Source organism: Strongylocentrotus purpuratus, unplaced genomic scaffold (genome assembly GCF_000002235.5).
Source record: "Strongylocentrotus purpuratus isolate Spur 01 unplaced genomic scaffold, Spur_5.0 spur5_scaffold_6, whole genome shotgun sequence".
In the NCBI taxonomy this organism is placed as follows: domain Eukaryota; kingdom Metazoa; phylum Echinodermata; class Echinoidea; order Camarodonta; family Strongylocentrotidae; genus Strongylocentrotus; species Strongylocentrotus purpuratus.
The window spans coordinates 42,446,945-42,459,274 of record NW_022145612.1 but is presented as its reverse complement, the minus strand read 5'-3'; the positions used below and the strand labels follow the sequence as shown (position 1 = coordinate 42,459,274).

Below are 12,330 nucleotides of genomic sequence, written 5' to 3'. Positions count from 1 at the left end.
ACAGGATGTGCTTTTAGATAGAGGCGTAGTCGAATTAAATCTTTAAGATTAAGAGGGAACATATCCTTCATAAAACACTGTGAATAGTTTTGCAGAAAAGAAGAAAAACAGATTTTTAATCCTTCGCCCAGTTTACAACACAATACCTTATACCCTTGAGCAAAACATTCAACGGTGCACACATTCAAAAATCAACAGGAAAAAAATAGCAACAGGAAATGTAATGACATGTCTAACCGCTCCGTGACAAAAAGACGAATTCGTCATTATTAAAAAAGGAAGACGTTGTACATGGTTCACAGAAAATATAACACTGTCTATTCGTTGCGTTCTTCTGTATCTAAAAAGTTATGTACAAAAAAAAATGATTCACTTACGTTTCGCTTTCAGAATGGTATATAGGAGATCTGTAAAGTTCCAACCTGCCTCTTCAAAACTCTTGTAAAAATGAACGTCAATTGCCCACGTACTGTCCCGCAACGCTGACAATAATGAGCCCAGTAGAGCAAAAATAATGAGCAACCCGTGCAACGTTTGCAAATATTTGAGCAAACATAAATAATTGGGCACTGTTATTACGTCCTTCTCTTTTTTTTCCTGAAATATTATTCTCCTCTCTCGCTTTTGCTCTGTCTCACTCCACTCTTCCTTTTCTCTCTCTCTCTCTCTTTAAAAAAAATCTCCCTCTGTCTGTCTGTCTGTCTGTCTGTCTCTGTCTCTCTTTCTCTCTAAACTACTCAATCTTTATCTCGACCCATTTTTCTCTTTTATTTCTCAATCTGTGTACCATACTTTCGGTCCCTTTCCCATTATTTTTCATTAGTTTGCTCATGTATTCTCTCTCTCTCTCCTCTCTCTCTCTCTCTCTCCATATATATATATATATATATATATATATATATATATATATATATATATATATATCTACCTATATCTATCTCTCTATATTATATCTACCTATATCTACCTATATCTTCCTCTTTATCTCTCTCTCTCTCTCTCTCTCTCTCTCCAAATCTCTATATAGATTCAACCAATGGGAGATACGGGATTCTCTTCCTGTCAGGAAATTACTTTTTTCGGTCTTTGACTATGATGATGCCCACAAGAACTGACAATAATTATATGAAGATTAATAAAGAGCCAGGTTCACCTGAGCGCTTCGTATTATCATAAGACAACATGATCTACCGCCTGGGGAGGGTGAAGGAGAGTACAATACAGACTGCTGAGTTCACACGTGGAAGTATACTGGGGATAGTGAAAGACGGAGGAATGTGAAAGCGGTATACAAAGTTTAAAGGGAACGTCCATCCTGATATTAAGTTGGTTTTAAAGACCGTCACTACTCCTGAGCCAAAAGGGATTAGACCACACAGCGAGGTCACTGACAGGTGGCTATCTCATTAACTCAGCTCTCAACTAACATAAGAAAAAGAGGATCATGGGGGACCATGGGGGACCAACGGGCACCGATTGGGGAAGTTGTTTATATAGAGGGAGCAATTAGCTACAAGTAGGACAGTGGGGCTTTAATAGAAGCAGAAAAATGAGAGAAACGGGTCAGTGAAAGATTGAGGACAAACCGATTTAAGATAAGTTAGGAATAGCCTATTTGAAGGTGCAACCGATCACGCACAAATTGGCAACTTTATGCCGAATTTTGCGAGGTCCCATCTTATTTGCCCTGTACAAAAAAGAAAAAATTTACAGTTTATCTTAAGATAATGTTCAATCATAATTATTCACTCTACACATAATTATTGCAAATGTGTTTTTTTACAACCAATGTATGAAACAAGTATTTCGTCATCAATAAATAAGATAATTCAAAGGTTATACAATTTTCTGTACACTAGCAAATTGGAGAGGAGCTCGCGAGATACCTCACTGTGTTGCCAACTTGTGTTTCACTGATGACAGCTTCAAAAATTCATAACTTCCTATTTTCAATAGGATATTGTCAAACTTTCACTTTTTTTGTGTCTCTCGTGTTTCTGCTTTAATTAAAACCAAGATATAATTAGGGTGGAATATTCCCCTTAAAGGGATCCGGTAACTTTGTCTCAGATTCTGAAACAAAATTCTGGATTTAGCTCATGATGCAATGATAATTATAAATTTTTAGGTCAGTCAGGAACCCCATGACTTTTACAAGCCGAACGCCTGTCTTATTATCAAGATATTTATGATTGGAATTACAAATTTTGAAAACCGTTCGCCTGACGGTTTTCATAACACTACAGTCTATTAGGGAAAACGAGTATGGTAAAACCGGTCACTCAAAGATTTTTACTTTTTTGAGGCACTTCTTGATCATTTTGAAGCGCGATTTTTTTTAGGGCTTCAATATTACACCATATCACAGACACTAATAACACGTAGGGCCGTGTATCTCAGATTTAACAATGTTAAACGATCCCTTTAAGGAAAAAAATGCATAAACCTGATAAAGACATTGCTGCATATTATAAGGATGAAGCATACAGTCATTATTACATCATACATACATCATGTACACTGGCGTATCGTGCATCAGTCCAGCCATTAAGGAGGCACTGGTAGTCATATGGGGGGGGGGCGGCATGGTCTTACTATAATACTAGTTGGATGAAATATTAATGAACAAGGTTATCGATTAAGAGGAGAGTGTGGGAGGGGTCCTATCATCTTTGTCACGTTCCCTTTTCTCCCTGCATTCCTTTTTTTTCACTTTTCACTTTTTCCCCCTTCGTTTTATTCCCCCTTTCGCATTTCGATAGGGGCATATTCCCCGTTGTCCTCCGTGCTCCCGTAGATCGTTGTCTGACCTCATTATTACCACTTTTCGCAAAACCTACACGACATTCCATCATAGACCTCTAATGGCGATCCCCAAAGAGTGCGTAATGTTCTCTCATCCTTGAGTGCCCAAAATATAATCTATTCGCGAGAAAAAAATTAGATTATCTGAAGAACACCGCGTACGTGATATGTTGTTAGTTAATCCTCGATTAATAGAATTCGCAAAATTAATTGAATTTGTTGTTAGAAAGAAAGGTGAATCTTATTATAAAACTCCCCAATCTGCAATTCTAATTTCTTCCAAGAACGTATCCTTACGCACGCCAACCAGTAAAGGTCGTCATCACTTGGGACCAGGGTCTTGGCCTCCCCTCTCTCAAAAGGAGGACCGAAAGTGTAACCGCACAACCCTACATGACAAATGTTCGAGTGTTAGGAATCAATAGAAGGAATTTCTTTGTTGAAACCAAATTCGAAATTCTTTGCTTGATGGCCTACATTTCGCCGAGTGTGGCTTTTCCGTCTTTCATTTCATAATCATCTATAACGAAAGAAAAAAAAATGGCTGCGCTGTTTATGCACGAGCACGCGAGAGCTCAAACCGACAATTTTGTTTGTGGTTACATTTGGTTTCTTGATCTTTCCTTTCAGCACTTTTCTTTGTTGGTCGATTTCATAATTTCTAGACAAAAGAAAGAAGCAATAACAATAACAAATTCGCTTGGTGGCTACAATTAATGTTTGCGCAAGATTTTTTTCTTCTTTCCGCACGTAGTAAATCATCGGTGTACTGTGTTCATGAGTTGGTAAAACTATTTCTGTTTGACTTTAATGATAAACTATATTTGACAGGAAGTGCAAGGTACTCCACTTCTATAGTTCTATGGAGCTGTATTTCATATTTCTGCACCTATAGTACTGTGTAGTGTAAATTGTCGATGTTCATGTTGATCATTTCAGACAGTCAATATAATCCGAAGGAGGGATACTGGGGTACCTCCTCCCCCCCCCCCCCCCCTGATGTCTGGGATATGAAGTATAGGAAGTTTCACCAGCACTCACAGACTTGCTCAGTTAGAGCCTTGAAGTGGGGTATGTCTTGTCCCCTATATCATTTTGTTTACATCCGGGAAATGTGATTCGGGGGGGGGGGGGGGGTTATAGATGCACGGGGAGGGGACGTTCTCCTGTGCCCCTGAACCCGTTACCATACCCCCTACAATACATTCTGTATCCGTTTCTCATCTGACTAGCTCTTGACGGTATCCCATTCCTGAACCCTGACTGTCTGAATTGGGCTATATGGGCATATAAAATACACGCCATAGCGTGAACTGGATATGGGAGGTCACACGCATGTTGGAGATGAGACGAGGGAAAGTCAAGGTTAAGTTTCCAGAAAATGGAAATCCAGGAGCACAGTCTTGATCTGTCTGACCCGTATCCAACATTTTCCTTTTCTTTGTACGACGAAAGTATCGTTTTACAAGTGCCAGCTGACTTGGAGAGTTTGTTTTTGTTTCACTTTCCGAAATAGAATTTAAGCCTCTTATCAAAATTGAAGGTAAAAGAGTTTGACTCTTTCCAAGTGTCTTTTTATACACATCATCATCCCATCATTTCAAAAGGATCAATTAGAGCTTAATGATATTCCAGTTTTAATTAGCATAGGCTATTCCACTGCTTTTAAACGTGAAAGTGTACATGACGTAGGTATAAACATCTGTTATACAAAATATATACACAGTCTTGAGAGGTTCTGGTTAAAACTATGCGCAAGAGGTGACTCCAATAGTAAATGGTACTTTTGGAGTCACCGAAGCCCATAGTTTTAACCAGTACCTCGAATAGAAGGCATGGTATATTTGTTTTATATCCTGCTTTAAAAAAATATTTTATTTAAAAGAAAATTTTTAAAAAAATGTCAATTTTAAAAAAAAAAAAAAAAATTAATATTTTTTTTATCATTAAATTAAGATTTGAAGAAAAAGAGATATTCAATTATAATTTTTTTTTTTTTAAATTTCAACTCCCAAATAGTACTCCCAAATAGTACTCTCATATAGTACTTTCTAGAAAAAAATTAAAATAATGCTGGTCATGTGACGAGCTCTCAACCAATCAAAAGCCATCAAATTTTTGATGCAGGATATAAATCAATCAATATGTACCCAAGTAATCCTATGATATTCATTCTTGTATAATATAGAACCGATTCTATTCATCATTCTGACAATGCTCATTCCGGTTATATACAGCTTCCACACCTGCTATATTGCTTCTCGCAAACTCCTCTTCATAATTTCCATAACTTCTCAGTTCTGTATTTTCAATAATCCCCATCCTACCCTTTAAATCCCAGCAATCATCGATTGACATTCAATTCAAGTTCATCCCCTGCAGACACAGTAAACCTAAAGAATATTGTCACTTCCTCTGCTTTAGAAATTCAGCACATTGAATCCTTTTCTAGAGATTTCTCATTTTCCATTTAATAACATTGTGATGAGATCCCTCCCATATCCCTGAAATCACCCAGCAAACGTTGATGTCATATAGCTGTGACAAGTCATTAATTCTCACTATGAAGCAAGAATTTTTAATGTGTTCAAAACGTAATCTTAAATTTTCCTGCATCTCCTTAACACTATGTATATTACGCGGGGGGGGGGGGGGAGTGAGAGAACTAATTTTTTGTTTTGGCCTCCGCAAACAAAATAATGTGTACATTGCGCCGACCGAAATTTCGCAAAGTGGGGGGGGGGGGGGGGGGGGTTACGGGATATACATTTTTTTCCCAAAACATAATTGAAGGGGGTTTAACCCCAAAACACCCCCCCCCCCCGGGCCCCTGCGTTCGTGCCTGCTATGTTTACTCAAGTTGAAAAAGCAAGCGAGTTACTGTAACAGTAGCAATTATTTACCCGACTACCTGACTAACACCAGAATGTCAAAGAGCTTCATACTCGCAATCCATCATGCTACAACTATGAGGATGCCTTGTCATCTATGTAACATGTAAAAAGAATGAAAAAAATCACTCACTTCTACAGCATTATGAGGGTGACTCATCACAATGCATACATGATACAAAGTCGGTGGAGCCCGTTTTGTGGTGAGCATACAATAATGGAGTCTGCGTTGAAATAAACCGTGAATGGGACCCACGTACGCGGTGCACACCTTTGCCCTCCCCGAATTCAAAAGGTGAACAAATTCTTCCTCGTGTCAAATCGAGACTCGCCCCCTTCTGAAGAAAGCAGAGTCAATTTGTAATGAGGTGTCACTCCCTGATATATTTGTATTGACACGATTGTAGCAAAGCTGTCTTCGTTCTAAAGTTGCATGAATGGCCGGAAGAAAAAACTGAATGCACATTGTAGTGAATATTTAAATAGATTGGGTACTCTGTGACAAGTCAAATCAATCGCTGCTATTATATTTACTACATAAAATGGAATCATTGTCATTGATTCACACAGACCCGCCCAATAGCTTTGAACTTTACGCATGTGGAGTTTGTGGACTTATCACATCAATGTTGGGTTGAATTATACTGATTTATATTCTTAAAATCATAATGCCATTTCAATGACAGAGAATCCTCAAGAGTCGATCTGAACATTGAGATTCCTTACACCGCGATTTTACTTTTGTCCCCCCCCCCCCCCCCCCCCCCCCCCCCCAGTAATACATGATGAATGAGGCCGCGCATCCTTGTAAGCCACAACAAACCACATTCCACAACGTTCAAATTATCGAAAATGATGATGGGGAATTACTAAAAAGTGACTCAACATATCGAATATCACTTTCAGAGTACCCTAACACCTTGGCGTGTGGGTAGGTAAAGCTAAATTCTTTGACGGTCGCGTTCACGGGCAAGGGTACACCGTTCAAGGGCATTTTGTAACAGTGTACAATCTGTCCTTCATGTTTAGCATGATTACAGTATAGTCAAGGGACCCGTTTCACAAAGCCTTTTTCCAACGACAAATGACAAAAATCAGTGACAAATCTGTTGATAACCAATCAGAAGCAAGGATTTCAGTAGCTTATAAAAAAAACTGTCATTTGTCACTGATGACAAGTTTTGTGAAACGCCCCCATGTTGATACCTACTACTATGAAAAGTGATAACAAAGGTCACGATTACGTAGTCACATCAATGTCACAATGAATGTCATCGTGTTTATATTTTAGATATTAACCAAGCAAATTTTTTTTTAAAATGACCGAGACTATTGAGAACATCAAGATAGATGAAAACAAAATGTAGGCTAACTTAGATCACAACAAGGCTTCAGGGGATTCTTTTTAATTTAATGTGTCTTGATAAAAAATCTGACAAATATATTTTGAGACCCTTTACCAACAGGCAATATAGGACCTATATTGATATTTTATTCTTGCTTTGTCTCTTACTCGTTGGTAATTCCTGAAAGAGACATTATTATATCAAAACAGGAATTTAACTTTAAGGAACCATATCTGGTAAACAGGAAAGGTGGAAGAAGTGTTGGAAGACCAGGGTGAAAATGAGGAAGGATGTGAAATAAATTCAGAAAGGAAAGAGATGCATGGAGGATATGAAGCAAGTTGAAGACAGAAACAGAAATGGCTGATTGAGACTTTATTTTGGAATCTTCCCTTAACCCTGTATATTGTACATAGGTGATTCGGGGAAACTTCGCTGAAATGTCAAATATTTCTATTACCCCTGTCAAAATAACTTTCCCGACTATGCCTGTGGTCTTGAACTTTTTCCCCATCTTTAGAATAGGATAACCAGACGAAAATTAACGTTGGGAGCCAGGCGAGGTCAAATTCACCTCACTAAGCAGAGGCCTCAAGAGAATAGAAAGGGAATTTTTCCAGTAAAGCTAGAGAAAATAGCCCAAATATTATAATAAAGTTCAGCTGCAGTCCACGTGTGAAGTTATAGGAGTTCGTGTTCAATTTTCGTGCTGCTGCGGTTGGGCAAATAAACGCTATATGTAACAAAGGGATATCATATAGACACACGAAGAATGTACGTGATATACAAAGTCCTTGTTGTTTTAATTTATTAGCATGTTATGAATATATCAGACGTCAACGTGGCTTTTCATGGCACAGCTTGCTAAAAAAAAGAAAGAGTTGACTCATTCTCATCCCTGTATATGCCTACGACCACACTCATCCAGCGATTTATTAAAGAGGGAAAGATTTTAAAGAACTCGATTGATGAGACACGTTAGTTATTTCAGGATCAATTCGTGGGTAGAAGAGACTAAATACACAGTTAAAATTTTTGTGAACAAGTTGTTTAAAAGTTTAAACAACTCTTGATTAACGGGTGACCTGATCTAAGAGTTGTTTAAAATGTTAAGCAACTCGAGTTGTTTAAAGTTTAAACACTAAGTTGATCAACATTTTGAACAACTTGTTTAAAATCACAATTTAAACAACCGGTGTTGTTTAGAGACGGTTGTTTAAAACGGAGCTGTTGTTCAGTGGAGGTTGTTTACACCAACTGGGTTGTTTAAAGAAAGTTGTTTAAAAAGGAGCTGTTGTTCAGTGGGGGTTGTTTACACCAACTGGGTTGTTTAAAGAAAGTTGTTTAAAACGGAGCTGTTGTTCAGTGGGGGTTGTTTACACCAACTGGGTTGTTTAAAGGAAGTTGGTTAAAAAGGAGCTGTTGTTCAGTGGGGGTTGTTTACACCAACTGGGTTGCTTAAAGAAAGTTGTTTAAAATGGAGCTGTTGTTCAGTTGGGGTTGTTTAAACCAACTGGGTTGTTTAAAGAAAGTTGTTTAAAAAGGAGCTGTTGTTCAGTGGGGGTTGTTTACAACAAAAGGGTTGTATAATGGGGTATAATTTGGGTTTGATACTCTGAATAAGTGCACCACTACTTCTGGGTCTCTATATAGGTATATGAAGACTAGGGTCATTCTGCAATTCATGAATTAGCGCCAAAACAGTGCCCATTTTGCATGAGCGCGCATGCACGCACGTATAAACTGCATATATAGGGATGCATGCAATCTCTATGGCAAGGAATTTAGCACACGTTATAACCGAGTGCGCGATCAGTGCCGCACTGCATGACGCGACGATTTTAAGTCTACCAATATTCTGACATTTGCGTACAGATACCGAAAATTTTAACTGTGAACTTACGCTATAAGTTAAAAACTTCAAAGTGGTTAATAGAAAAGTGATTTCAATTAAGCCATTGAATCCCCAGTCACTTAGAAGCGCGTCGGTAGCTTGGTCGGCCATGATGTTGTGTTGTGGGTTGGAAAGTAATAACTATTAAGCTAAATAAATGTAAGTATAGAGACAAACAAGATGGAGCCTGCAGAAACACGTGTGGTTGCTTTGGTAGTTTGATCCAGACTCAATGTCCATGTGCTTTTACATATGTATCAATCTGTGTAGTCAACAAAAGGCCCTTGCATACACTTGCATTGTGTGTATGCATCTAATATGAATAACAATGAGCTGTGCCTTAACAGCTGCACTGCATTTCTAAGTGGCATGTCAATTTCAATTGCATGTTAGTTTCAAGGAACCTGTTTCTAAACATAACAATGTGAAATAAAGCCTTTAGCCAACACGCACTTAACTGGCACGAGACACATGACGTCATATGTAAACAACACTGTCTAAAAGCTCTCGTATAGTAAATATAGCAGTCATTAAATTTTAAACAACGAATGTTTAACAAAATTACTTCTGTTTCTAGCAACATTGTTTACAATTTGATCAACTGTTGTTTAAGATAGTGTACAACTGTAAGTGAACATCACTTTTTTAAACAGCGTTTTTACTGTGTAGGTCTATGCTCAAAGCAAACACAAGCCATATCACAAGGGAGAGGGGTAGCAGCTGGGGGGGGGGGGGGGGTTCGAGAGGGGAGTGCTGTCGAAAATGTCTCAAGACATACTTTTAAGAGGATGAAAGAAATGAAATGATATCAAGGAGGAGAAGAAGAGGGCAATACTACTTCACTCGATCTTTTTACCGATGAATGTATACAAAGCACATCAGTTGAACTTGACGTCAGAACGGGATGAATGGAGGCTTTAAAAGGGGTACACGATGGCGACTTCTCAATACAGTCATTGTATGACTAGGATGACTGGATGACATTACGAAAAGCCACACGACCATCTGAGAATGACTGAATGAGGGAAACATCCGAACGGTTTACCTCAGACGCCATCTTGCATACCACAGCTAGACTCAGACCCGGTGGGGTCACTCCCCTGCAAAGAGTGACACGTATGACCGTTACCACCAATGCATATAACCCCCTTTTGCGGTCAATTTCAAGGACAAATTGTGAAATTTAACCCCCTTTTTTACGTCAAAACAAGGACGAAATCGTACTTTGGAATACCCCTATTTATAAGATTGTAAGGACACTTTCGCAAATTTACCCCTATTTTACCATATTTCAAGGACAAGACTCGGCTCCGAGAATTTTTCTTCCCCGTTTTCTCTTTTCCCTTCCCGGTTTTCTCTTTTCCCTTTTCCTGACCCCTATTTATCAATTTCGGGGACACATGTGCCCCCTATTTTCTTAATTTCGAGGAATATTTTGTCCGCGGACATTGCTTGAAATTGACCCCTTTTTCCGCGATTTTGGTAACGGTCATGCGGTCCGGAAGTCACATTGAGTGACCCCACCGGGGACTCAGATTACATCAGGTGAACATCGGATGGTATTTTCAATACATGCATCGTATCAAGAATGAACAAAGATGCTGGAAGTTGATGATTTTGACAATTTTTAAGGATCTCTAAAATGTTTACATTCAATAAATTGTTTGAACTTGTAGTTGTACTGTTTCTCATTAAACATATTTCACTATTCAGTCTGTAAGCCAAGGAAAGTATGCAAATGAATCGTTGGAGGGAAACCATTAGATCTTGAATACAATAAGCGACTCGGAAGCTCTCTCGTGTATTTTGTTATTTTTTTAAGCCAATAGCGTCATGCAACATCCACGCAGTCGACTTAAAATGAAAGTTGATACGAGTCTGAAGTTTTGAATTTCACATACGGATAAGGATTTCTTAGAAAGTCATTTTACGAAATGGCAACTTTCTTTGAATAATAAATCTATATGCATTCAAGACAAAAAAGCCTGTACTTCACCTGAAGTTAAATTGACCATGGATTCAAACATTCCCTTTCATCCCCTGTAAATCAGCTTATTTTAACTCTTCAAGGTATTTTCCCTTGCATTTTTTTAATGACATATAAAAGGTATATTTCGTGACTGCATTGAATAATTTATCAAGAAACGTGATTGAAAAGAACTGACGAGCAAACACTGTTTTATGTGACAAAGATACAAAGACATCGACTGAAAATTGATTAATGTGTATAATATAAAAGGAATATTGGCCTACGTCATTACATCTTCCGTCACAAAAAGAGCATTTTAGTAATTTATTATATGGCCTCAGTTTTGATTGCAATGAGAAGAAGCTTTGCTTTGCATGTAAAAGCAAGTAACAAGACAATATTGGAATGTCTAACTTCATTTTCAGTATTTTTGTCGACAATGAAACTTTATTTGTACCCTAAATGAGCATTAGTGGGATGTGAATGTGAGTTCCATGATGAATTGATGATAGTTAAATACTCACCATTTGATCTCTCAAAATACGTAGATTAAGGTCCATTTTACTGGCGTGAAATTTCATTTTATTGTAGCTATCAGGATTTTCATCCCCACTGTCCATATAGACGGGGGTCCCCGTTTCAGAGCCCTTCCCTTGCTCCATAGTCATCGAACTCCACAGACCGCTAATACATACACATTCAACAGTATCTATAGTAAACAATCCGTTCCAAATATACCGGGTTTATTCCTTCCTCAGCGGTACCGAGTTCCCAAATCAAGACGCCGGAAAATACGGCTACAGTTTCGGCAATATGAGTCTGGTGCGGTGTCCGTGTTCAAAATCAGGTTCTATACCGGCTTATAACTTCCTCATCCTGTTATGTTTCACTATGTATTTCCTATCAAGCGTTAGTTGGAGTTAATTAGAGCTAGGTAGACAGGCTTTCTTTGCAAATGAGTCCAATAAATTGTTCCTACGTAATCTGTATCTATACCTGTCGGCTGTGCGAGCGTGCTTCAGCATCAGAGAGTGACCCCTGCCGGTCTCTCAGAGAAGAACGCACGGCGTAAGTGTGTTTTGAGTGGTGCTAGCAGACGACAAGCGAGTTACGATGCCAAGGGCGCCATTTCGTGGTTAATTTTTTGTAGTCTAGAGAACTGAGACCCGAAATGAAAAACCGGAGATATTTATTTTTTGGATTTATAAGTGATAAGAGATCACGGAGAATTTTTCAAATGAGGGGGGGGGGGGGGGGGGAGGTGACAGAGACCAAATATACTAAAAGAAATTATTAAGAGCTTCTTAATAAATATGTGCGTTGAAAAAAAATCCATTGCAGAGCAAGTTTCGAAGAGGAAGGGATGAGTAGACTTCAAAATAATGGCAGAAAAATATTTGAATTAACACGTTTCCTTGTTGGTCA

At 38.4% G+C, this 12,330-nt stretch overlaps 1 protein-coding gene across 2 annotated transcripts in view; it reads right to left on the bottom strand.

Annotated features, from left to right (window-relative positions):
- LOC100893366 (mediator of RNA polymerase II transcription subunit 15) overlaps window positions 1-11,933 on the bottom strand; it is a 37,937-nt gene extending 26,004 nt beyond the window's left edge. The window contains exon 1 of one of the 2 annotated variants that reach the window (XM_003723882.3): window positions 11,430-11,933. In XM_003723882.3, coding sequence (XP_003723930.1) covers window positions 11,430-11,573 — 144 coding nt within the window. In that variant the 5' untranslated portion in view covers window positions 11,574-11,933. Of the gene's footprint in view, window positions 1-377; window positions 572-11,429 lie in introns of those variants that run through there. The other variant, XM_003723883.3, reaches the window with a different exon arrangement.
- Between the last annotated feature and the right edge of the window lie 397 nt (window positions 11,934-12,330).